At 40.0% G+C, this 25327-nt stretch overlaps 2 protein-coding genes across 16 annotated transcripts in view; both read right to left on the bottom strand.

Annotated features, from left to right (window-relative positions):
• The window catches only part of RASGRP3 (RAS guanyl releasing protein 3), a 61359-nt gene extending 49715 nt beyond the window's left edge, over positions 1–11644 (bottom strand). For 7 of the 8 annotated variants that reach the window (XM_064414823.1, XM_064414824.1, XM_064414826.1 and 4 more), the window contains exons 1-2: positions 11327–11644; positions 7788–7913 (exon numbers count right to left, since the gene is read on the bottom strand). The gene's annotated coding sequence lies outside the window, so the exon portion shown is untranslated. Of the gene's footprint in view, positions 1–7787; positions 7914–8793; positions 8818–11326 lie in introns of all 8 variants that reach the window. The other variant, XM_064414821.1, reaches the window with a different exon arrangement.
• A 9904-nt stretch (positions 11645–21548) lies between these two features.
• The window catches only part of LTBP1 (latent transforming growth factor beta binding protein 1), a 185501-nt gene continuing 181722 nt past the window's right edge, over positions 21549–25327 (bottom strand). For all 8 annotated transcript variants that reach the window (XM_064414813.1, XM_064414816.1, XM_064414812.1 and 5 more), the window contains 2 exons: positions 23821–23970; positions 21549–22582 (listed from right to left, as the gene is read on the bottom strand). In XM_064414813.1, coding sequence (XP_064270883.1) covers positions 22413–22582; positions 23821–23970 — 320 coding nt within the window. In that variant the 3' untranslated portion in view covers positions 21549–22412. The remainder of the gene's footprint in view (positions 22583–23820; positions 23971–25327) is intronic.

Genomic DNA, 25327 nt, shown 5'->3' with positions numbered 1-25327 from the left:
TTCATTTTTTACTGTGACTCCTGAATTCTCTGGGAATTAAGCCACTTGCCAGTAGTCTGTGCCCTCAGTGCTCATCATGCCACATTCCAGAGGGGCTCTGGCTTGTCCTCTAGGCTGTCTTTCTGCCACTTTTGGATGGGTCTTAGTTTTCTCCTAGGCACTTGGTCTGTTTAGTGGAAAACCCAGAAGCAGAATGCCTGGAATGGAAAGGATAGGAGAGGGAATGGAATGGAATGGAATGGAATGGAATGGAATGGAATGGAATAGAATAATCTCAGTTAGAAGTGACCTGTGAGGATCACCTGTTTGGATGAACGTCATCCAGCTGTAAAGAGCACACCTATAAGAGTAAAGGAGAGAGGATCCAGGAGGTAAAGATCCTAGGTGGAAGGGTGAAGCTTAATGATAAAAGTGGAATGCAGCCTTTTCTCTCATGTACATTACTGGTGGGACCTCCCTCCTTTTCCTTCTTTCCTCCTCTTGATGTCCACCTTGGAATCTGTACACTGGTTTGTGGAAATGCTGTGCACTCACAGCTGCAAGTTAATGGGAATTGTATATTAACTTATGTGATATTTTTTTAAAGAAGTATAGGGACATACTAGACTTTAGGGATTACAAATTTGGCATGAAAAATGGGGGATGGTCTTATTTTATCTCTGTCTTTGGTTCTCAGATTTAGAAGGGGGATGGCAATGACTGATGGGATGAATGAAAACCTCAAACCGACTCAAACAAAAATACCCCCATACACAAGACAACCCTTATCACACTTATTCCTGCCTTTCCAAAGCCCACAGTACTCACAGAGGAGCTGGAAATTCTCAGTTTCTTCCTTATATAGATGTGTAAGAAATTTTAATTATTAAAATTGTTACTATTATTGTAAGAGTACTGTTCTTTATTTTCTGTTCACTTTACTTGATTTTGTTTCACCTTGAAGTACAGAGGTGGAATGAAAAATAAAAGTTGTTCTGCACTCTGAATGCTAAAGCAGGCTGACATCTCCCTTGCTAAGAGACAGGGTGAAATTGTGCCATGCAGTGATAGCAGGCACTAAGGACAGCTTCTCTAGCAGTGACAATAGACCCATGATTGCAAAAAACCAAAAAACCAAAACAACAAAAGCTCTTCATTGTCGGTTACCAACTACATTGAATAGTTAATTTCCACAGGGTGGATATGCTCATTTCAGAAACAGAGCTTGAAGAGTGTTCAGTAATTCTAGGCTTAGATACAGTAGCACAAAAGCACATCTGTCATAAAGGTGGTTTTTTTCAATACTGTCTAGATTGAAGTTTTCTAAACAGACTTGTGTATTTGGAAGAGATTTGTTCTCCAGGTTTCCTTAGCCATCCTCATGGTGAGTGATGTGCTGAACAAGGATGGACATTGCTGTGATGTTGAATGTACAGCAGCTCTCAGTTTTTGTTGTCTTTTCTGCATGGGGTAAGTTTGAACTAATCAGTAGTTCCTTTACCATTTAAAAATCTCCAGTAAGTATGGGTTTTTTCCCACACTTGGTGCAAATGAATACAAGAGACCAAGAATATGACATCAGGGCTTTTTTCTGAGTTCTTAATGACATCCTCTCTCAGACTTTAAATGAAATTATAGTTGCTCAGAAAGTCTTCAATTTATATTTAAAACATATGTTTTAAAATGCATTTACTTCTGTTTTACTGAGAGTATCTAGCTTACTGCATTTTACTTGTCTCTCCTAGTGTAAGTTCAACTGCTCTCAACTTTGTCTTGTATAAATAATTTCTGAGAATTATTTTCACTCAAATTTTACAGAGAAAACAAACAGAGAAAATATCTGCCAAATTTGTATTACACATGAATAGCAAAAAAGTTTAAGTTTTTTCACTTTACTAATTTTGACAAACATGTTGTCACCACTGATGTCACAGTGCTTCTTGGTTTGGCAAGTCAGTCTTTCCTCAGTGACGCAGCTCAGGCTGGTACTGAGTATCTAAATACCAGCTTAGAGCACTACATGCCAAATTGCAGCAGGACATAGTCCATTTGCATTGACATTGCAAGAGTGGAAACAATGGAGACTAGTAACAGACCCAGAAAAGAGGAAAAAAACCAAGCCTATTTCCTTCTTCGCTCTGACCTTTTTTTAACAGTTTCTGTCAAAATACTAAAAAATTAATGCACTGCTCACTTATGAACAGTAGCATTTTTATGCACTGTAAAGTGAGGCATGGATCACAAATGCCTACCTGGACAGAACTGTCAGGCAGGATCTCCACTTACTCCAACACACAGCATGTTTGTCAGTCAGACTCTGATATCCAGCAGCCTGATTGAAATTTGCTGCAAATGTCTCAGGGTTCATGCTCCCAGCTTACTCTGGGATGAGTGAATTTGCATGCATCTCTGCCTTCCTACTATGTATGAAGCATTCAGTGCAAAGACAAGAGAGAGTCTATTGCTTCCATGCTCCTTAGTTGAGAGGAGATTTGCTTATTATAGTTACAACACTTAATATTTTGTATGACAGAGCCCCTTGGGGCCAAGGTCTCTATATATAACTGCTGGATTTATTGCACTTGTTTTACTCTGGGGCCTTCTCTGTTGTTAGTTCCAGTTCAAGTTCTTTTAGTGTTATAAGGACATTATCCTCCTCTTTTACATTTTTACTGCTTTTAACTATTGCTTAAGACAGTTATTCCTAATGGAATATATCTGGATGAAAAACATTATATCAGAGTGATGTGCTGGGTCCAGAATTCCACACAGACTGTGTTCAGTATAAAACCACAGCACTATATGAAGGCAGTTTGAAAGTTCTTTTTCATTTTTTTTTTAAGAGAGAAAGAAGAGACTATCCATGCTTGGGAAGGAGGTCAAGCAGCATGGAAAAATTCAGCATTAATCCACTTCTCTCTCTTGCTGTTCCCGTTTATGAAGTTATGAAGCATATTTTGTAGTTCAATTGAGACTGAATTTGGTTTTCCTTTTCCCTTTAGTAATGACCTCATCTTTGAAGATTTATCTTTGTCTCTAGCCTTCCAAGATAATTGTGGTACGGTAATAATCCAAAATAACAATGGAACACTATGCTGGAACACTATGCTGGAAAAAAAGGTGTGTTAGAATATAAAGGATTCTAAGAATGCTGAGCTGTCTAAACAGAGATGTTGGTACTCATTAATTTCTGCTCTTTCTAACTCAAGTGAATTACAGCTCTATAATAAAAACAGTCATTAATCAATTAGTGAGACAATGCCAGACCCGTTAGCTTGACTTCAAATTCCTCCATCCAGCCCCTCCAATGGAGTTATTTGGTGCATGGCTGGGCCATGCTGGCAGAGCAGACTGCACACAGAGCTCTGTGTCACACCAAAACTGCTCTGGCTGCTCACTGCATTTCTCCTATCTGGACCAAGTGGCACATCCTCCTTGCAATACTGGCAAGAGGGTGGCCACTTTGCATCTTCATTTTCCTGGGGCTGTGTGGTGCTGCACTACAGAACCATTGGAGCAGGGCTGTGTTTTGCACTGTGCAGTTTTTTGAGTCCAGAGTTTGTTTGGGACCATTGTGAGAGATGGGTCTGCAATCATCCCTAGACAGAGAGCTGGGAAGGGACACTTCAGAGATGGCATCCACATGAGAGCAAATTGCTGCACTGAGTTTAGAGAAGAGCAGAGGACCTGAATCTACTTCTACATAAGTTAGAGTGTTTGTCATTTCCCCCTGCTGCCAAAAGCTGTGAAAAGCTTTTCCTTCCCCTAGAGTACCCATCTGCTTCCCAGGAAGTACTATACTAAGTAACCAGGAGATTACCAACCCTGAAACTCAATTTACATAAGAAGAAGATAAAGAAGATAAAGACAAAAATACTTCTCAACACAATTTTTTTTGTAACCTAAGACATTAAGATACCTGCATGATCAGGTGGACTTGTACTCCAAGACAGTCTTTCTTGTTCCCCCTCTTCTTTTTTTTGTTAATACCATATATTGTACATATCCTTCCAACACCACTTCTGCTGCTGTGTGTTCATGCAGCAGAAATCCACTGTTATTAATCCTTGGAAAGGAGACCCCAGGTCATGTCTCCCACTTTTTCTCATCTGTTGTTCAGATAATCAGTCTTTTTAAACTGCCTAGGTGTGACCAAGTAGGAGATTTGACAAATTCATTCTAGATGTATTTTTCTATTTGGTTAATGTAGCTATGTTTCATCTGTTCCTGAACAATGGCTCCTTATTTTTTACCACAATTTGCACATGGTCTGGGGTAAATGAGAGAACTTTAGGTAAAAAAATATATCTGCACTTTGGCATAAAGCTTGATTTTAAAGAAGCTTTTTTTGAAACCCATGTTTATGCAACAGTACTTTTCTAGTCCACTAGAAGACTAGGAAAGCAACCAAAGTAAAGTTAATGGCTTTTTCTGATAGCACAGAGACTTCTGGGAGAAACAGTCCATCCTCCACACACACACTGACCTTCACCCTTGTGCAGTAAGTTGGTGCAAAGCCTGCACATTTAATTCCCATTTGAGCTGAAGGATTTGTGTCAGCCTGAGCAATTCTCACTGTTGTGGATTGCTACTCACGTGTGTAGAACATTGTGATCTTCCCCTTAAACTTTTATCCATACTCTTCTGTTGCAAGCAGGAAAGCTTTTGGATTTTGGATATGAGAAATGGTGAAATTAACATGCTGTGTTTGTAGTCAGACTGGATGATCTAATGACTCTGCCAGGCTTTAAATTTTATCAGTCTGTTGAAATAATTTTGCTTGAAATCAATGAAACTATCCATATGCTTAAATTTAAGCACCTGCATAAACATTTCCATGAGTCAGGATGCTATTCAGCACATAGTTATGAGCTAGGTGTTTTAAACATTATCAACAAAATTTATTTGTTAACACTAACAATTCTGTTGTGTTGAACAGCTGCATCTCTTTGTAGAACTATTCTGATGCTATCCAATACTGAATGTTGATGTCTTAATGTGTTTTAACTGGGTTTCTTTTCATGTTCCCTCTTCCCCAGTTCTGTTTCTTGAGTGACACTGTACTGTAGACTGTACATGAGTTATTGAAAAGTCTTGCTTTGACTACTCCAAACACTTGTAATTCTGTGCTCTTTTTTCCTATAATGTTAGTGGGCCCTACTAAATGGTGACTTGGAGCACAAAGCTTCCTTGTAAGAGTGTCTGGTAGTGCAATAAGGGCTTAGAGAGAAATTAAGATGCTTACACTGGAGAAATTGCATGAGGAATAATAAATCTTACTAAACCTGAGCTAGCTTTGCAGGAAAGCATGGCATGACTTGTCACCCAAAGTGCATTACTTTTTAAGTCATGTGATTTTTCTTCAAGTCAGTCAGCTTTCCTGGAACCAGAAATCCATACTGTCCACACAGTAGTGACAGCTGACTGAGGTATTTATTTGACAACTCTAAACCTCTTTAATTACGTGGTAAAATAATGTCAGGGTAGGAAGCATGTGAACCTCAACTTCCTTCTGGTATATCAAATTCTCATATTTAATTTTTAGCTTGGAGCTTTAATAATTGCAGCTCTGTTAGTACTTGTGAACACTCAAAAGTGTTTATGTAGAAAGAATCTCCTGCAGAGTAATTAGACCCTAGCAGGTGGTAAGATTTTATAAGGTGCTGGGGTGTAAATTTCATTCTAAGCCTTCTGAAATCACAGAATAAACTAGGCTGGAAAAGACCTTTGAGATCATGGAGTCCCAGCCTGTGAGCAACCATTACCTTATCAGCTAAACCATGGCACTGAGTGCCTCATCAAGTCTTTTTTTAAACACCTCCAGGGACAGTGACTCAACCACCTCCCTGGGCAGCCCATTTCAGTGTCCAGTCACTCTTTCAGTGAAGTATTTTTTCCTCACAATTCTATTTATCCCAAATAGAGGGATAAAACCCTCTATTTGCAAACTTTGAACTCATCAACATGTGAACGCTTGCAGTTTAGAAACAAATCTTTATATGTGTGTGTTTATTAAGAGTATTAATTAGGGAATTTTGAAGTATCATCTGTAGTATTTTTTCCAAAGGCAAATGTGCATCAGTATGCTTTTGATCACCTTTCCCTGTAATCTACAATGTAACTGGCTGATTTGTAAAGATCTTCTCCTCATGGCTAAGGAAATGTTTCTGTTTTGCTACATTCATGCAGTGCTACCAAGCTTTAAAATAATGTGGTGAGTCCTGCTGACCTGAATAAATCTGAATTATATGGCGTGTACTGTGTAGCTGTGTTACAGTCGCTGTGAAACCAACATCTCATGAAAATGATTGTGTTTATTCAAAACCAGAAACTGCAATGTTTACTAAATTTTTAAATTAAACCACTATTTTTTTCTGTTTCTGTTTAGTTTTTGTGCAGGACAATCAGTGACTGAAATGGAAAACAAGGAATGTTACCTGCATGAGAGCATGCTATGCTAGTTACTCAAATTTCATTCTAAAGAGCTTTCTCTTGCAAAGCTTCTAGTTTTACTGCCATTTTAGTCTTCACAAGACCAGGCTTATAACCACCGAGAACTACTGTAAATTACTGAGAATCACTGTAAATGCTGAGTACTTTGAAATCACACCAAGAAAGGCCCTATCCTTTCCATGAGCCTTGCCTTACTTCAGCTTCATTGGGATTGCTGCTTGGCACCTCCCTGGATCAGGGTTCAGCTGACTGCTGCTGTTTACAATTGTCCTGTCGAGGCTTTTCACCTACATGGGTGACATCCTGCCTTGCTATCTTCACAATAGCAGACTCTAAACATAATAGCATCCTATGGGGATACAGTAGAATAACAACACATCACACTTCCTTTTTAGTCACCAGCAACTTTTTACCATAAACCACTAATCCTAGACAACATCTGAATAACAAATTAATCATCTGAATAGCACATGCTTAGAGGCAATGTGTTAACACAAATGAGACTAATACAAAGGTCATTCTCACAGATCTTTCAAAGAACATGAAATTTGCATGATGAAAACCCGAGTCTGTTATTCTACAGCTTCTATTCTGCTGCCTGCAAATCACAACAGTGTTCCCTTCGTTAGAAGTGCAAAGGACATGTTGAGAGTTGAAGAAATCAAATACAATCTTGTAAAACTCAATTTTTCCATCTTGGAAGTGTGTCTTGTTGATGGCAACTCAGTGAATTAATGTGGTGTGTAAACTGATTATCTTAAAATGAAGTTTTTTACACACTCAGTCATGATAGCGTGATATTGTGTATAGTACCTGAAAGAAATTTTCAGGTACTTTAATTCAGGCTAAGTTGCTACCTTCAAGTTTACATTATAAGACTAAATTATCACAAAACTTGCATTATATACATTTTGATATATTTCTATATTCCGTATTAATAGCTCTTGTATAAATATATATTTAATATACTTCTCCCTCCCTCTGTCTTTCTCTAAATCTATATTTTTAAGTGAATGCAGAATTGGCATCACATTTTCCTTTGGGGCACAGATTTACCACAACATTTCTCTGGTACTTAATCACAATCTGTAAGATGAACATGACACCAGTCAGGAAAACAGCAGTTATGTCATGGATTTATGGCAAAGGTTTCTTTTGCTTTAGAACAGTTCTGAGGAATCCATGAGTGAATTCAGATTTCTTTATCTAAAAATCAGCCATCCTGCTAAACCTTTATCTAAAAGTCAGTAGCCATTCCTTCTCCAAAGCTCATTCTTTTTTCCTGTACCAGCCTGGCCACACCTGAGAAGAAGTGGAGCATGCAGCAAGCAGAAATGCCAGAAGGAGGCACTTACCTTAATTTGACAGGTATCCAACTTGCATCACTCTCCTTTTTTCAACGAGTTCTTCTCAGGATATGGAGATGCTGAGGTTATTTGCTCCCAGCAGTGTCCTGCCCATGGCTCTTCCACTCAGCAGCCCTGGAGAGAGAAGCAGGATTGTGCTCTGCTCCCTCCCAGCAGCTTCACTGGGGCTGGGGCTCCTTTCAGCTCAATTAGTTCTAGATTGTTTGGCTAAATTGCAGCCACACTTCCTTCTATTCTTTCCCAACTTAGTTTTCCTGCCTCCAGTGGTGCTTTTTCCTTTCTTTGGGCTATAAATAGGCCTGTCACAACACAGTCTACAGCAGTAAGGAAGGCAGGAAATGCATTTAAACAAAGGAAAGATCTTAGGGGGTTTTGCCCTCCCCTGCCAATAGAAGTAAAAGAATTTGATAGGGATTGGTCTGCAGTTCTCTTTGCATGAGGAGAACACTTGCTCAAAAACATGCTAGGATGTCATCTTTTGTACTCCACAAAAAATGAGGAGGCACACCAGCAGTAGGCCTTAGTGTCTTGAGTAATTACTACTTCTTTAAAGGATTTCATTATGGTTAAATATTTGAATTTCTTTGGGATTGGAGTGTTGGAAAAAGAATTTTTTTTTTAGCTTAGAAAAGAGGACGAAATTGGCTAACATGTTTTAAGAAGACAAAATATGTCTAACAGGATGTGCAAATCTTCCATGGTTAAGAATGACATTTAAAGTCTATGAATCTTCATTTTGTCTGAGTACTCTCTTCCTCAAGGGAACTTATCCAGTAGACTAGAAGTGTTTAAGCAAACTAGGTGTGTTTACATGCAGGGAAACAGAATTGCTATGCATGTATTTAATGAAGATGGCTGTGCAGCTATAGCTCTCAGATGGCAACTATGCTGAAATCCTCAAATATGTTCCATTAATTAATTTGATATGCCTTTTAAAAAAAAACACAATTTCCAATTTAATTATTTTCAGCTTAGTGGTCTTAAAGATACATACCAAGCTTCCAAGACTCTCTCAAGCCTGAAAAAAAAATAATTTAATGATTTTCAGATTATACTCAGTTAAAATGGAATATAGTGTGGTATTTCTTTATCTTTTTGCCCTATCCCAACATTTTCTGTTCTCAAGGGTACATGCCTTTCCTTCACTTTATATAAATAAAGTAAATTGCTGTAAAAAACCTTTCTGCTGCTTTTTACATCCGTAGTTTTTATGTTAGAATAGCTGTGTGTTTACTGAAGACCCTAATGAATGGTTTGGGATTGGTGATTATTTTAGTGGGAAGGTAGAGACTTGAAAGACAGCTGGTGCTATGTGGATGAAAAATATTTCTTCTGTTTAAGATTATACAGATGAGGGGTCAGGCTGGAAGTGGTGAGAGTTAAGGACCTGTGGCACTTAAGGAATTTGGAGAATGTTAAACCTTTTGTTTCAGATATTATGTAGGCAAGGATTGTGATTGTTAGCCAGTATGCTGTTTGTATACAAACTAGTAAATCTGTGTTATCCTTAGGTAGACTACACGATGCCAGAGCAATTTCTATAAAAATCATCTTCAGGAAAGTTCCTGCCTTGTTCAGAACTTTGCAAAGATCCTGTCTGCCATGACAAGAAAGTGATTGTTTATGAAAAAGAAGAGACATACTAGTCGTGTGTGAATAAACATTGTTGTTGGTTTTTTGAGACTTAATAGTGACCCAGGACCAAGGTTTTCCTTGAAAGCACCTTTTAAAATAAAGTTAAACAAAAATGGAATCTTTCAAGCAAAACTCCTTTCAAAATCAATAATTTAATTTATAGAAGGACCTGAAAGTTATAATACTTACAGTACATCTTTCTTGTGTTAATAATCATATTTAGGATAAAGCTTTTGGAGGATGTTGATCTTTGCAGATCATGCTCAACAAATCTGACTAAGAGAAGTATAATTCTTTGTAGTGAACAGTGGATCAAATACTAACTTCAGCTGAAACACAGAACTAGATTTTGCTTAAAAGATTCTGTCATGGATAGGACTGAAGGCAGGCTGCAGTCTTTCTGGCTCTTTTGGACCCCAGACCAAGGCTGAAGGACTGGCAATGTGTAAAAGATGGAGCAGCTGTGGAATAGGCTCTGTTTCTGAAATGCAAATCTGCTTAGCACTAATAAACTTGCACATACCTTTATTCAGATGTAGTTTAGTTGAAATCCTAAATCCTCTCAATGAGTTACCAGTGGTTACAGAGTTGAATTTGCACCACACGTGCTCTGTGTGCTGTTAGCACCAAGCAGTGCCAGAGCCCTGGAGAGGCTTAGCCTGGAATAGCTGCTTGCATTGTGTAAGCACCGTGCCAGCAGAGCCCAATTACACAAGATTGCTTGCACCGATTTTGTTGGTAGCCTTTCTTTCAAAACCACACACATATTTTCTCAGTGTCATTCAAAACATCTCCAAACATTAAAAATAGATTACAAAGTTAAAGCAGAATTACTCTCCTCAGTCGTTCTGACTTTGCATGCTGGAAGAAATTCTCACTCAGTGTGCAAATTTTCTCACTGCCACTGCACCATTTCAGTCTTGAGGAGAGTCTGTTTTAAAAGAGTTTTCACTGCAGACTTTCCCCTGGGAATTGATCAGGTAGCTGGTGGAGCAGGGTGAGAAGTGACCCTGGAACAGGGTGAGAAATTGCTGCTAAGGGCAGATGCTTGTAAAGTGCAGTGAATTTTTCCTGTGTCAAAGCTGCAGAGATGTATTTTCTCTATCTCATTTTTACTCATCCTTATGCATTAGCCTCTAGGACAAACAATGATTACATGAGCAGATACAGGGAAACACTCTGGTGTCCAGAAGTTTTGGGATGTGCTTGGTTCCCTGGAATTCAAAGCAGTTCATTTACATTCTGTGCCCTGAAAATACATGTGTGCATGTGTTACAGACATAAACAAGCCCTTTTCAGTGACTTCCTGAGTGCAGATGCAGCTTCTTCAAAGTAAGGACAATCATAAATTCCTCACCACAGGATACTTAAGACTGAGTTATCACATGACAAAAGCACTGCTTTTTGCTGGACATCCCAGAAGGGCTTTGCACAAATAATATTGATTTCTACCACAGAGCACCAAACATGAATTTTTCACTATTCACTACCACTATTCACTAAACATGAATTTAGATGCATTGATATGATCTCCCCTCACCACTTCTCCATCCCCTTCCCCCTGTGCTGATTGCTGGGCTAGTTTTAACTCTGCATCTGGCCTTTAACAATTGGAATGCTAACAATGGTATCCAACTTCCTGTGAAAGTTGAATATGGAAGATTTCAATATAGCTTCCAAAATAAAAAGCTGAACTACCTGAACCTTCTCCTCTGCTTTTATGCTGCCCCTCCCTTGGGCTGCTGAGCAGCATTGTGTAATGCCACTCTTTCCACTGACATCAGTGGGAATGGGTTTGACATCAATTCAGCATGAGCAGGGAAGCACACTTTAGTGTCTGTAATTCATTAAGTAGCTTGAATTCCTTATTCTGTTATTCCTGTCCTTCTTACCTCCTCAGTTGTCTCCTTCTTGCCTTCACATTTCATTGCCTCGTGGAATACGTTGCACAAAATTACATAACTTTTCCTGGTAAACTATACAGAAAAAGAAACAAAGAACTAGTTTTTATCTTCTATAGCTCTTGTTTAGTCTACCTGACTTAACACCATGAAAATCACTTGTCTCAGTAATACTGAGTACATTGTAAAGACTTTCCTTTTGATTTCTGATTCTGTTAAACACAGATGGTCTTTCTGGACCACAGCACAGGCTGTGGGCCAGATCCCCAGCTTCTACAAATTGGGGCTGCTTCATAAGCTTCAGTGGAGTGACACTGATTTGAGCTGCCTGAGGAATCCTGCCAATTAGTTTTAATGTATCTGTGCCAATTCACAGCAGCTGAGGAGCTGTGGGTTTGAGGGCCTTTCTAATTGTAGCTTATGTTCACTGTATAGAAGATTTATTGGCTTTCTTCCCTCTGCCACTCAAGCAAATCGCCAAAACATAGACACATCCCAAAAGATCTGCTGCTTACAGCCATGGGGCAAGGTGAAGAAATGTTCATGGTGATCTTAAAAAAAAAGGAAGGGAAAACCACAGGTCAGACCCAGGCTGATTGTGTCCCTGTGTGTTTGTGGCCTCCTGGGTTTAGCACAGCTGGGGGCTACAATCCCTTATGCCATAACCTATCTCTCTGTGCTTTTGGTTGGTTGTGTGGTCATGAAGGGTGACCACAAACAGAAGGCTAATTTATTCTTCACCTGCTTGCTTAGCAAAACAGAATGTATATTTTTTCATTCCATATGTTAAAGAACATGTCTTAAACCTGATGGCAGCATAATAGTGAAGATTAAAGTTAAAACTTCCCTTACAGAATGTTGACATTCTTAAGGCACAAATCTTCTGTACACCCCCACCACCTTTCTCTGTGATTGATTTCTTTACAATCAGGAGTTTAAAGTTTTTAGGGGTGTAGTGACAGCAGGAAACATTATCTCCATGGTATTGATGGAGAAACAGAGTAATTTGCCAAAGGTCTCACAGGAAGTAATACTTTTATTTGGAAAGCTTATGCTGTTTGTTGTTCTTGCTTTTAATTTTTTTTTTCCAATTGTATTTTGTGTTTCTCCTGTTCCGTTTTCAGTCACATCTTTATATTCAAGGTTCTTTGTGTGCTACTTCTGTCCTGCTCAGGGTATGTCTAATTTGGTTTGCTTCCAGACAGCTCACAATTTCATGTTGTTTCCACTTGTAAAATGTTCATGCAAGCACCCATGTTCTTTCTTTCCCCCTTCTGGAAAGCTGCTGCAAACAAGTGCCACATTACAACACTGTTTGGCAAAACTCTCCTTCGTGCCACGATCCTCCAAAAATGTCAACACTGTTGCTGGAGGGCAGCAGGAGGTGTTTTGTTCCAGGAATGTAAAAGGGGCTACGTAAAATTTCAACAAGTTCTTGGACTGTCAGAAATTCTCTCAAACAGGTTCTTCTGGTAATGCCCATCTTTGTGGGTGGTGTCTCTGCTCTCCTGACTGCTCAGGATGCCATGCCAGAAATCCCCATTCCTGGTGACATCCCGTGTTTGTACAGGGTGGGCAGCTGCTCTCACTGTTACTAGTGTTATCTCATTTATTTGCATACTTTTTCCACCTCTATCCATCTCATTTTCCCATTTGATACCTCTGTTGAGAGAAACTCTTTTTTACAGCACTTGGCTCAGCAAGGTGTCTGTTTTTGACTCCCAAACACTATGACTCAAAGGTATTAGTAATGGGTAGATGACCTCAGGCAATACAGTCCTGCACTTTCAACTTTAGATATTTTCTACTCTTGCATTTATTATAATGTGTGTCTTTTAGAACTGATGTTTCCAAGGGAAAAAAAAGTGAGAAAGCACAGAGCAGTGACAATTTTTTTCCTCCTTTATATATAATATATTAAAGAAAGAGTGATAATATATTTTACAGCTAATGCATCCGTGGCAAAAATACTTCCTACAGGAATCAGTTGACTTTTTCATGGTTGCTACAAGCTGTGTGCACATCATTTTACTTATCCTCAGAGTCAGATATAGACTAGAGAAGAAAATAATTTTAAATGGCTAAAATATTTCTGCTTTTTGTTTGGGATATGGAATTAGGTTCTTATTTACACTAGTTTCACTTAGTTATAGTTCATTGACCAAGATGAGTTATTTCCCCATATGTCTGTATGAATTTATTCTCCTGGTTTCCTTTGCCACTATGCCAAGAGGTGAAACCAACTGCTGACCAAACATTTTGGATTTCAAAGGGTTGATTTCCTGCATCTGCCAGAACAGGGAGACAGGTTAGGTTAAGTTGTGCTAAATGTCTTTGCCTGAGTTTATGGAAAGATTGCAGACCAAGTTTCTTTGCTGCCATTTGAGGTAGGGCAGCCTGTTCTAAATGGCTTTTTGGGTATTGCTATGCAGTTCTTTGTTGGAGCCTGAGTCATGCTTACAAAACTTGTGCTCTTCTGCTAGAGCGGTGGGTTGAACACCAGAAATGCTACCAGAACATGTGCGAGGAGGGGAAGTGACTAATTTGATTGCCACAAGGTGACATTTCTTCAGCGCCAAATCTCTCTCCCTTGCACCTGTCTTGAGAGCAGATGACTGCTGCAGTCTCCTCTTCTAAAGGGAAGAGGAAGAGCTGCTCCACCACGATTCCCATCAGGTGCTGTGGTGGCTGTCACCTCCTGGCTGGTCGTGCTGGAGGGTGAGCCCCCCAGGACAGGGCTGATGGCAGAGAGAGCCGCAGATCACGAGGTTTATTCAGTGACATCAAGGATCACAGTGGATATCTGTTTCCTTATGTTGGGAAGATGAGTGTCTGTTCCTTTTTTTTATTCAGGACTGGTTCCAGAGCAGTTAATGCTTTCCCTGTTTCCTTGTCCTGCATGTATGAGCTAGATTTACATGAGCCAGACCAGCTGTTCTCAGCCTGGGCTAGGAATTTTGTTACGCAGGGAGATTAAGCAGTTTATTTTTCATGCATCAGGAAGAGCCCTCGGAGTGTTAGTGAGCTGGACTTGTTAGGTGACAGCTTCTACCTTAGGCTAATGGCTTTTCAAAAATAGCCATTGTTACACTTCATTGCTCCGCGGGAAACTTGCAGCTTCCAGAGTGCTTTTATGCCGATTTTGGGTTCAAGCTTTCCCGTTCCATCTATGTTCTTCTTTTTGCGGGGCTTCCCGTTGCAGAAACAAAAATTCTGTCTTGGAGGGGTTTCATAAGACCAGATTGCCTCTGGGAGCTGGGGCTTTTCTTAACATTCCTGAAAGGATTGCAGCGCGGCACAGCAGGGGCTGCGCTGACCTCTAGTGACAGGCCAGGACAGAAAGGGTCTTTGCTGTTCGAGCAGCTTCCCTCGGAGCATCCCCCTTCCCTGCAGCGTTCAGCCCGAACTAATCCTAAGGGCTCCATCTCTCCCACAGTATCTCCAAGCCTTTATAATATTTGATTAAATTTCTGTCCAGTTGTTGAAGAGCTGGTGTCGGACTCAGATCTTCTTCTGGCTGTGCAATGGCAGAATTATATTAATTTTTATTAGTACTTACTAATTATAAAATGAACAGATTTTGCAAGTTGATGATGCTTCATTCCATTTATAATCCTACAATAAAATTATTTATATGAAGATAACTAACCCTTGAAACTCAGATTTTAAAAAGCTTGTTTTGACTCTTACAATTTGCCTTTTAACTACATTTCAGTCCATACGTCTTGTTGCCAACAGGGGAGTTGGAAGGGTTCAGTGAGATACTACTTGTTATGAAACACAGAGAAAAAGGTTATAATTAGCAAATGTCTCTAGGGTTGCTAGATCTCTTTCAAAAGGTTTTAGACATTTCATGCCTCACAGTTTTAAATGTTTTCATTTTTAAAATTTTGAAGTGTTAGAAAATTGCCTATAAAGTGGGAGCAGAGTTGTTCCCTGTGTGAGTCACTGAAGTCAGATGAGTGCACCAAAAATCGAGTTGCACCAAAATTAGGTAGGACAGTATTCATATTAACAGATACTGTCAACTGTACTTGTACAGAAGAAATGAAGAGATGACAGTGGAAATCACAGGAAACTAAACCAGAAACATTAGAAGCATAAGGGAATCAAAATGTGAGAGAGACACTGCAGGGACCTTTTTTTTGGCCTGCCCTGGAGCCCGGTAGATCATGTGCAAGAGGCTTTTGTTCGAGGTCCTTGCCCTTGAGTCCTGGATGCTCCTGGGTCCCTAGGACCTGCTTTGAGTTAGGTGTTTAGACAGGGAAAATACCCCTATTGTCCTTGGGGTACACATTTGCAAGTGTTTTGTCAGGTCTCATATATAGTAGATGTAATGTGTTTAGCAAACCCTCAAACATAAACTGAATTTTACTGGATGAGGTAAGGGCCATTTTGGCTAAAAATAGTTATTGCTGCCTTCTGGTGGAATAACCCAATACCAGAACTATTACCAGATGCAAAATTAAAATATATGTCTCAATGCAGTATGCACTCAGTAGTGAAATCCTCAAAAGCTCCCTATCATCTGCTTTGGTTTATCTCCAGTGTGCTACAATGAACCAACATCATAATCACTAATACAGTTAATGTAGTTCCTTTTTTCCTTAGCAGCCTAAGGGAATTCAATAATAATAATAATTCTCCTTTTTTAAAAAAGAAAAAGTATAATCATGAGCAAATGTGAATGAAAATTCCATGTTCATTCAGCTCACTGTTGTGCACAGCAAAGGATTTCCCTTTCCTGTCTTATTTTTGAAACTTCCTTATTCTATGTTTGCTGTTCAGCTCAGTTTGGTGATGCTGCATGCCAAAGAACACATTCATTGCTAAAGGCATGTTTGAAATTTCTTGCTTATGGTAAAAGAAAGACAAAGATGCCACATCTCTCTGGGTAGTTTTGCTACTTGGTGGTGGTGGCTTCTATTCCAGTGAGGAGAGGGATCACTGGGAGGGAAATGATCGGTTTACCTTGGCAGAAGGGCTTCCCAAGTACCGGAGGGCAGCTATCGATTTCACCACATGCCAAGTCTTTATTTAGAGACTGAAAACTACTTTTGTGGCCTCCAATGCCAACGAACAGGAAGGATGGGATACATGAGATGCTGAGGCTTTGGATCACGAGCAAATGACAGGATGTGCTGCAAGCAAAATAGCAAAAGCAGGACTTCAGTGAAGACAGCTCCTGGAAGAGGGTATCAAATTGAACAGAAAATGGGGAATGCCCTTGTGCCCTGAGATGAGCTAGGTGGCTGCCTGCAGCAAGAAGGACAGATGGGTTACATCCTGAGAATAGTGCCCACTCACAAAGTTACAGGGACTGACCTGATAACAGTAAAGTTTATTTCAGTTTTAGTTGAAAACAGACAATATCCTGCTGGGGATTTTGGAACATGTCTTACCCACTCTTCTGGGCAGCTACTGCTGGGATGAGAAGTGGTAGAAATTGAACTTTTAATGTGAAAGAAACAAAAAATCTGCTTAGCTGCACTCAAAACTTTTCTGCCAGAGACATTCCTCATTAGACACACATGGTGGGATTTTTTTCAAAAGAGTTTGGCACAGCCTTTTCCCTGCTCCCACTGGAATCCATGTAGGTGCCACAGGTTTCAGTGGGAGGAGAGCTAAATCAATACGGAGTGCTTTGGAAAAATGCAGCTCAGAATGGATCCTGGCAGCCTGAGTAGATAGGGATTGGAGGTGATGCTGACATTGTCACGTAGAAATTTTCCATGCTGGCTAGCATTATCCTCTCCATCCTCCTCACTTCAGAGCTAATGGAAAGCAGTGTGTGGCAAAGCATGACTTGAGGGGAAGGGAAAGTCAGTGTGAATAAAATAAGAATACCCTAATTTCCTCTCTCCTCTGTGTCTTTTATCAGGACAAAAATTGCAGAACTTCCCTTCTGCCTGAGGTTGCCACTTAACTCTTCAAGAGCACAGGGGTTAATTGCAAGCAACAGCGCACATTGTGCAGGCTGCTCCTTCTGGAGGGGATTCTCCTGATGTGGGCTGAGCAGGCTGGGGCTCTGCTCTCTCCAAAGTGCACCTGACACATGCTCAGGTGTGGGACAAGTAGGGGAGGAGGTGAAGTTCCCTCTGCCCCCTTACCTATCTCACGTAAGGACAGGCAGCAGAGACTGCTGTGCCAGGTTGCATGTCTCATGGAAAAATGTAGCTTGGAAGGGACCTCAGGAGGTCCCTACTGCAATCTCCTACCTTGGGCAGAGCAAACTTGAGACACACAGCAGTAATTTCTCCAGTCTAGAGAGGAAAGAGCAAAGTGAGCACAGACCTCAGATGTATGTGGGACAAAACATGCAGCCTGAAGACTGTAGAAACCAGATAGATATTTGGTGATCCAGTGGTCTTGAAGGAAACCTGACACAGCTGGCATCCTGCATTTCTGTGGTTTATGTCATTCTTTCCCCACAGGTAGGAAAATCTTTTATTAATACAGGTTGTCACAGGATACTCCTGTTTCATTACATGTTCCCTTGTTGGCACACGGGCACTGAAGTGGTAAACGTTGGTGAGGGGTGAAGTGGTGCTTGGATTCAAGATCTTGCACAGCTGTGCCAGCTGTGGAGGTGGTGCCCCACATGGGTGCAGATTTTCTAGTCCTTTTGTTGTGTGAGGTTATTCCTGCAGCTGAAAGTAGTGACAGTAGGCCAGTCCTGTAGTAGCCTCTGTTAGTCTCACAAGGTGACATTGTCACTCATTGAGAAACCTTCAGCAAGTGGCTGATTTTCCTCATTCCTTCAGTTATTCTGCTTCTCTTTTGGATACTCAGCTTCCCTCGGTAAATTTCAGATCTTCTGATAGAAAAAGGTAGACAAATACCAAATAATCACAGAATCAATCAGTTTGAAAAAGACCTCTGAGATCACTGAGTCCAACCCATGGTCAAACACCACCATGTGAACTGGACCATGGCACTGAATGCCACATCCAGTCTTTCCTTAAACACTCCCAGGGACAGTGACTACACCAGTCATGGCCTCAGAAGTGAGCAGTAGCCTCTGTTACACACAGCAATTCACCCCTTCTTTGCTTGAATGACTCCTTAATAACTCCTTTGGCCTGCTTGGTGTTAAAAGAGGCCCCAGCAGCACAAACTGCCCTTCAAAGTGGGTGGCATTGTTAAAAGAACAATACTGTAGTGTCTTCTAGAGGCAGCAGCGGGGTTCCTGAGTTTGCCATGCACTTTGAAGGAATGCACTGTGGTTTAATTGCTGCCCAGATGAGGCCTGTGACATGCTCTAATTGGGTCTGTTACCTTTTTTTTTGAGGAATTAGTAAAGCGCCAAAGCCAGGAGCCCCTCCCCTGCCAAACTCAGATTCAACCCACACAAGGGTGATGATCAATGTGAGCTAATAGGTCATGACAACTCCTTCGGTGCCTTTAGCATTCTAGGACTTCTCTTAGTCAGGAATTTACTTGAGTATGTCAGTTGCCACTGACTAGCTGAATATTTTTCATCACTCTCAGTTTTGTCTCTTGGACCCAAACCATCTGTCCAGCTGTGAGAGTTTTTTCCCAAAGAATGTTAGCGTTCACTTTGATAGTTTTAACACTGGCTAATTTTTTCACTGAATAGCATCTTAACATGAAAGTATCTGTTCATAACAAATAACTTTCTAGCTGAAATGCACGTAACTTCAGTTCCATAGTAACTTCATTCTCATTAGCACAGCAGCATTAAAAGGGAACTAGCAAAATTCAGTTCTACCATGTCAGCAATTTTATTTTTTGTAGCAAGGAAATGTCTGCCTGAAAAATGACTGATTTTTTTTAGAGGATCCATATGGATATATAAAGTATTGGTGCCATTTGGTATAAATTGTAATCAGTTCCAGATTCTGCTGTACTCAGAAACTTGAATCATGGAACTGTACGTGGTGGTTTCTGTATTTTGAAGGCTCTCACCTAAACCGCAGTTCTTGTAACAACTAAAATGGCTACACCCATGGTGTCCAATCCCTTGTCTTAATCATGTTAAGAAAATGTTTGTTTAACTATGAATCAAAATTGTATTCCTAAGCCCTGCAGCTTTTCAGGTGAAATGACAGAACCAGCCTCGCTATACTGGGGCAAAGTAGGTGGGCTCCAGAGGCTGAATTTCACTTAATTCCTCCAATTGTGGTTCCTTTGTCAAAGCATTTCTGAAGGCCTGGAGCCAGGCAACGTGGAATACTAAGCACTGGGATGTAAGCGGGATTTAGGCTGCTTGGTCTGCTTTTGGCTCCCTGTGTGTGTTTTAAGGCATATTAGAGGTACAAAGAGGTGGAAGGGAAAGGCACAAGCACGCATAAAGTCTGCTGCCTGCTTATATAGTGTCTGTGATTGATAAAAGTGTGTGGCTGTAATGAGCACATGGCTATTGAACCAGCAGAATGTTTCAACCTTCATTCAGGGCTTGGGTCAACTGTTGCCCTCTTGAATTAGGTAGGGGAGATGGAAGATGGCTGGACACACCAAAATGTTTTTTGTGAATTGTTGCTAGCAGAAACTGATAGGTGAAGAGACAGTTTAGGTTTGCTGGGGGATTTGTTATCCATGGAACCAGAGGCAGTTCACCACTCTGAACCTACTGGTAGCTTTCAATGCCGTGACCAATTTCAGTGATGTCTGTAAGGCAAACCAGAGCAAAAGGCCAGCACAATCTGAGGTCTGTGAACTTTGATGAACAGCTAGCAACAAATGACCTAACTAATCCTCCCTGCTGAGAGCAAGGACAACATTTGGCAGCAGTTGCACCAATGCATCTGCATCTGTCAGCCTGTCCTGGCACTCACACCTGCAAACAGGTGCCACCCGGGTATGAATTGATGGAGTACTGGGATGCTGAGAATCTGAGGCTGGGGTGAGAGCTGCAGTGGTGGCTTGGGCCCTGGGCTGTCTTGCAGAGATGACCACAGCTGGTTACTGGAGCAGGAGGAGGTGAGAGTCTGGAGTGCATTGTCTTGTCCATGAATTTTCATGGTGGCTGAGAGCAGCCCAGGGCTCATCCTGAACCCAGTGAAAGGTTGTAACTGTGACCTGGCTCTTTACTCAAATTATAGGATTAACCTCAAGCAGGACAACCAAGAGCTCTTTAGTTACAGCATGTACTACCAAGACTAGACCTTCCTTCCTTCTTCCTTAACCACAGCAGGTAAGCAAGAGTTATTTTTGTGAGTGCAATTATAGACCAGCTCTAGTGTTTGCAATCCACCTCTTTTTGACTAGAAGAGTAACTGGCCTTCCACCCTCTCCTGCCTAATTCTAGAAAAGTAAAGAGAGCTCAGCACTTCACAAAGAATCTCTTCCCTAAAGATCCCTCTTTCCAGAGGTTTATTGAGAATGTTATACTACATTTTGACACGGACTTTAGTAAGATCTACTGTAGTGCAGAACTGAAAGGGATAGAGCTTATGATATTTTCGGTTCAGTGGCTGACCTGAATATTGGAAAATAAATTTTATTCTGAATAAAAACAAGTGGTAGTTTTTTTTTGGGTTTGGTTTTGTTTTTTTTTTTTTTGGTGAAATGAGAAATAACCTAATTTTTGGACAATTGGACTGAATTTGACTCACTTTAAAAAATCTCAAGTTATCCTTTCTCTTTTTAATGCAGGGTAGGTCTAGAAGACACAGCAAAACATTTCATGTGAAAAATATGAAAAGGACCTGTTTCAGGATTTCTGAAAGAAACTCTTTCAATCTGGAGAAGGTCAGAGTGAAACATCTGTCACTCTCCTAAGCTCTCTCTCCTTCCACTGAAAAATAAGAGCTGATGGGAAGGTACAGTTCATCAAGAAAAGGAAATTCTCCCCCTTCTCTTCAGTATTTCTGAAAACCAGGCCATCATACTGTGGAGTGTTATTTGCAGATTTAGTGGGAAACATGCCTAAACCAGGAAAGAAAAAAAAATTCCATGTGAATCAGCTTCCAAGTCAAACAGTTTCTGTAGGTCTGTGTTTGAAATCTTCCCCCTGGAAGCCTAACTTCAGGCATTAACTAATTCAGGTTCTGGTCTTATTAAAACAGCATGAGAAGGAAAAACCAGCCAGACAACTCCCTAAGACTATTGTAATGTAAATTAAATCTAGTACTGAGAGGCTAACTGTTGTAAACACCTGAGGGCTGATTCCTGTACAACAAACACACACACAAAAAAAAGGGGAGGGGAGGAGGAAAGGAGCTAAAATTAGCATATAGTACTTTTTTTTTTTTTCTAAAAAAAGGTGATTTTATTGAGTTGTAATATACAGCTTTAATATGTTAGGGTAATCATACAAGATCTCTCTTGTGTTCAATTTACATATTACAATAGAGATGTGAGCTAAAATCTTTTGGTTTAATGTACAAAAGGAATCCAATGTTGTCCACTAGCAGCTTTGAACTTGGCAAGAAAGGTTCTAAAGACTTTAAGTGCAGTAACAACCATACAGGATACAAAATGAATATAAGGACTTTTCGCCAAGGTATATAAAACATTTGAAAACAAATGGTGCCTGCTCCACAGGGCAGACAACTAGCAAATTAAAAAAAAAGTCACTGACCAAAGTTCCAGGGAAGGAGGAGCATCACCCTGTGTAACAGTTCTTATAAAATGGACTAAGAATATCTGTATCATAGAATTTGTACTGATCAGAAAAAAGGTCTGAAAAGAAACAGTAGGCAAGGAAATGAACAATCAAAAAAATGACATAGTAATATAAAATATTTCCATCACTATTTAAATGCCAAATTTATCAAGCAATAGTAAAAAAAATCCAAAACAAAACAAAAAACAAAAAAACCAAAGCTCTTCTGTTTCAAATAACAGCACTGTTTTTGATTATTTTCAAAGATTTTTTTCATGAACACACTATATACTTGTTTTCTTCATACAGAGCAATGTGTCCATTTGGTCTGTCACTTCAGTGAAGCCGATAAACAACCAACAAATCATGTCTCACCTTTGATACACTTTAACCCTTTTCTCCCCTTTTGTTTGCTACTCTGGTGCCTTCTCTTCTCAAGTTAAATACATTTCTTCCTTTTCTTTATACAGTGCAGAGTATATGGGCTTAGGATATGGAGATTTTCCTCTACTCCAGTTCACTCTCTGGCTCTGAGTTCAGTGGTGTGCAGTAGTTTGGTTTGTCTGAAGGCACGTACCCAGGGAGACACAAACACTTGTAGGACCCTTCCGTGTTAATGCACTTGGCATTCTTGCAGAGGGACATCCTGTTGTTCAGCTCGTTGCACTCATTCACATCTGCAAAAAGGAGACATCAAAAGACACATGTGCTAAGTCTGGTGTGTAGTTAATACTCATTTAGTTCCAGCATTGTTAGAACTAGAACAATCTGCACCAATGCCCTGAGAACTTTATTTTCAGTTCCGATTGGGTAGAATTAGGCTGGGCCAAAGTTCTAAAAGATGAACTGAAAAGAGGTGGAAGTTATCATAGGAAATCAATAGGGTATTAAAGGGCTTTAAACTGTTACATTACCAAGTCCACATTCAGCCCAGCTGCACAACAAAATTAAGTAACCACTTACATGTGTTTATCTGATGACTGAAAAGGAACTTTTAAGAAAGAATCTCGAAGTTCTTAGCACAACATTTGTATTTTACCAATTGAATACTTGAGGAGCTGCTGGTGCTGTCACCTGAATAGTTGTGAGGACAAACTACCTGCACTCAACACCACACTGCTTTGTCCTGACATGCACAGCAGCTACATCTTTTCCTGCTAAGGAGGCCAGCTCGCCATGAAGTCCTGAAGATTACAAAGCACATAGGCAGCTCCTCCTCATAGAGCTGGGAGATTTCAGCTGTGTCTCACAAAGCAAAATGCTAAACAAGATTAGTGCAGACCTTAAACTGAAATAATCACACAGTTTGTACCAGGCTTCCATACTGAAGGGCAGTTGTTTTGCTTCATCTTCTCACCGATATTTGCTGTTCCCATGTTTAGTTGTTTTAATTGGAGATATAGATGCCTTGGTTAATAAATGTGCAGATTTACTAGTTTGAGAGTGAGAGAAATAGTTGAGTGTGCTGACTGTTGAAATCTATGAAAATCAGGGGCCAAACCTCACCAGCTGGTTATATGCATATTTAGGCAATCACTATGAATCCACTCTGAAAATCCACTCCTAAAATCACTCTTCTGCTCTGGATCCAGTTCCATCCTCCTAGCTTACTAAAGCCTTTGAAAAACATTTGGTCTGTACACTGAAGTCTTGATATAAGTTTAAGCTTCATTCCACAAATGTGTGTTTGTTCACTTTAACTGAACACAGCTGTGGTGACCAAGATGCACTGAGAAACACCAAGATATTTTTGTAACAATAATTACTAGCCTTTGCAGTAAACAAAACAAAGCTTGGATCTTTAATACAATTCAGGTGATCATCCCTAAATCCTTTGTTCGAGGCCTCCTAAGGTCAAGTGACTGAGTAAACTGAGAGATAACAGGGGATATAACAGGTGATATGCTATCCTCACCAACACAGGTCATTTTGGCCATGTCCAGGTGATAACCATCAAAGCAGTCACAGGTGTAGCCCTCCTGGACTCTTACACATCGGCCATTTTCACATCCATTCAGAATACCACATTCCTCTGCTTGCAGCTCCTCAAAGCTGTTCAGGAAACCTGGGAGGAAAAGGAATTGCAAATAAGTAGGTTACAAAGCTATTGAATCAGTATACCCAAATATATAGTGGGAGACTGAAATTCTCTCAGAAGTTTACTGGAATGGGACTTGACTTTGCAGAAAATAGGTCAGCTTTAGCAGAGCTGCACCATCTGGAGTTTTAAATGTACCAGAGAAGTGCTGTGATATGTTTCAAGATGGAAACTGAATAACTCGGTTAACTCTTAAGTATTATTTTGTGTTAAAAAAATCTGTGATTTTTTTGAAAAATGGAAACTCCATAATTTCATTGTTTATTTTTTAAAGGGTAAGTCAGTGTTTTCTAAATAGCACCTTTTATTTCAATTGTTATGTTTATCAGCCTTCAAGGAAACAAGTGGTCACGCAATTTGGGAAAGTTTCTTAAAACAGGATTGTAGAAAAATAAGGTGTGTGTGTGTAGAGGGGTAAGAGATGCATTATAATTTATCCAGAAGAAAACATATTAAAAAAAAATCAATCCCAGCTGCCATAAGGAAAATAAGAAGAAATCAGAGACTGCTTTCCTGTTGCGGTTTTTCGTTAACAGCCCTTTGGCTTGTGCCTCAGTGACTGGTGCCAGTACAAATACCTATAATCTACCAATTCCTCCTTGTCATAATTCTAGATGGTGAGCAGTCAAAGCTCAAAGAGTTGAGCTTTTTTTTTTTTTTTCACCTCTTATACAAAGAGTTGTCTTTGTATTCAGTGGTTTGTATAATCACTTTTTGTGCTCCCTGCCTTAGGGCTTTTGTGACAGTTATGCTTTTCTATGTAAGGAAGGATTTATACTTACAAAATTATTTTACATTCATTATTATTTTACATTTTCACATGTTCAGAGATTGTCTGTAGAACTGAACTGTTCCTCTAAGTCGTAAGTTTTTTTCACTAGCTTTCTGCTCATGGAGCAGTGATGTAACAGGACTGCAGATGGCAGCCCATCACATCAAACAGACTTCTGTGGAAAAAGCTGAGGATGTTTGAGTCATAAGTTTAATAGCACAATGAATATAGAGGGGAAATTGGAGCTGGAGTGGACTAGAGTAGGACATATCTCTCCATGTGTCCTGTAACAGGCAGTGGCTCCTCCAATAAGTTAGCAACTTATTGAAAAACTGTTTACTGGTTCATATTGCAACAGCTGTGATACACATATCTGCTAAGCTACCTAGGAATATGATTTTCTCCCTTCCTTATGTTTTTTTTTCTCTCTTGTCTTTTCTTATTTACTCCATCCTGTCTTGGTCCTTGAGGCCCTCTTTTCTACTGACCTGCTTTTTCCTTTCCTACTCTGCCCTTTCCATACCTTTGTCCATTTAACTTCCATACTGCCAT

The sequence above is a fragment of the Passer domesticus genome, chromosome 3 (genome assembly GCF_036417665.1).
Source record: "Passer domesticus isolate bPasDom1 chromosome 3, bPasDom1.hap1, whole genome shotgun sequence".
Lineage (NCBI taxonomy): Eukaryota > Metazoa > Chordata > Aves > Passeriformes > Passeridae > Passer > Passer domesticus.
The sequence above is the reverse complement of the archived record's forward strand: the minus strand, read 5'-3'. Positions and strand labels throughout refer to the sequence as shown.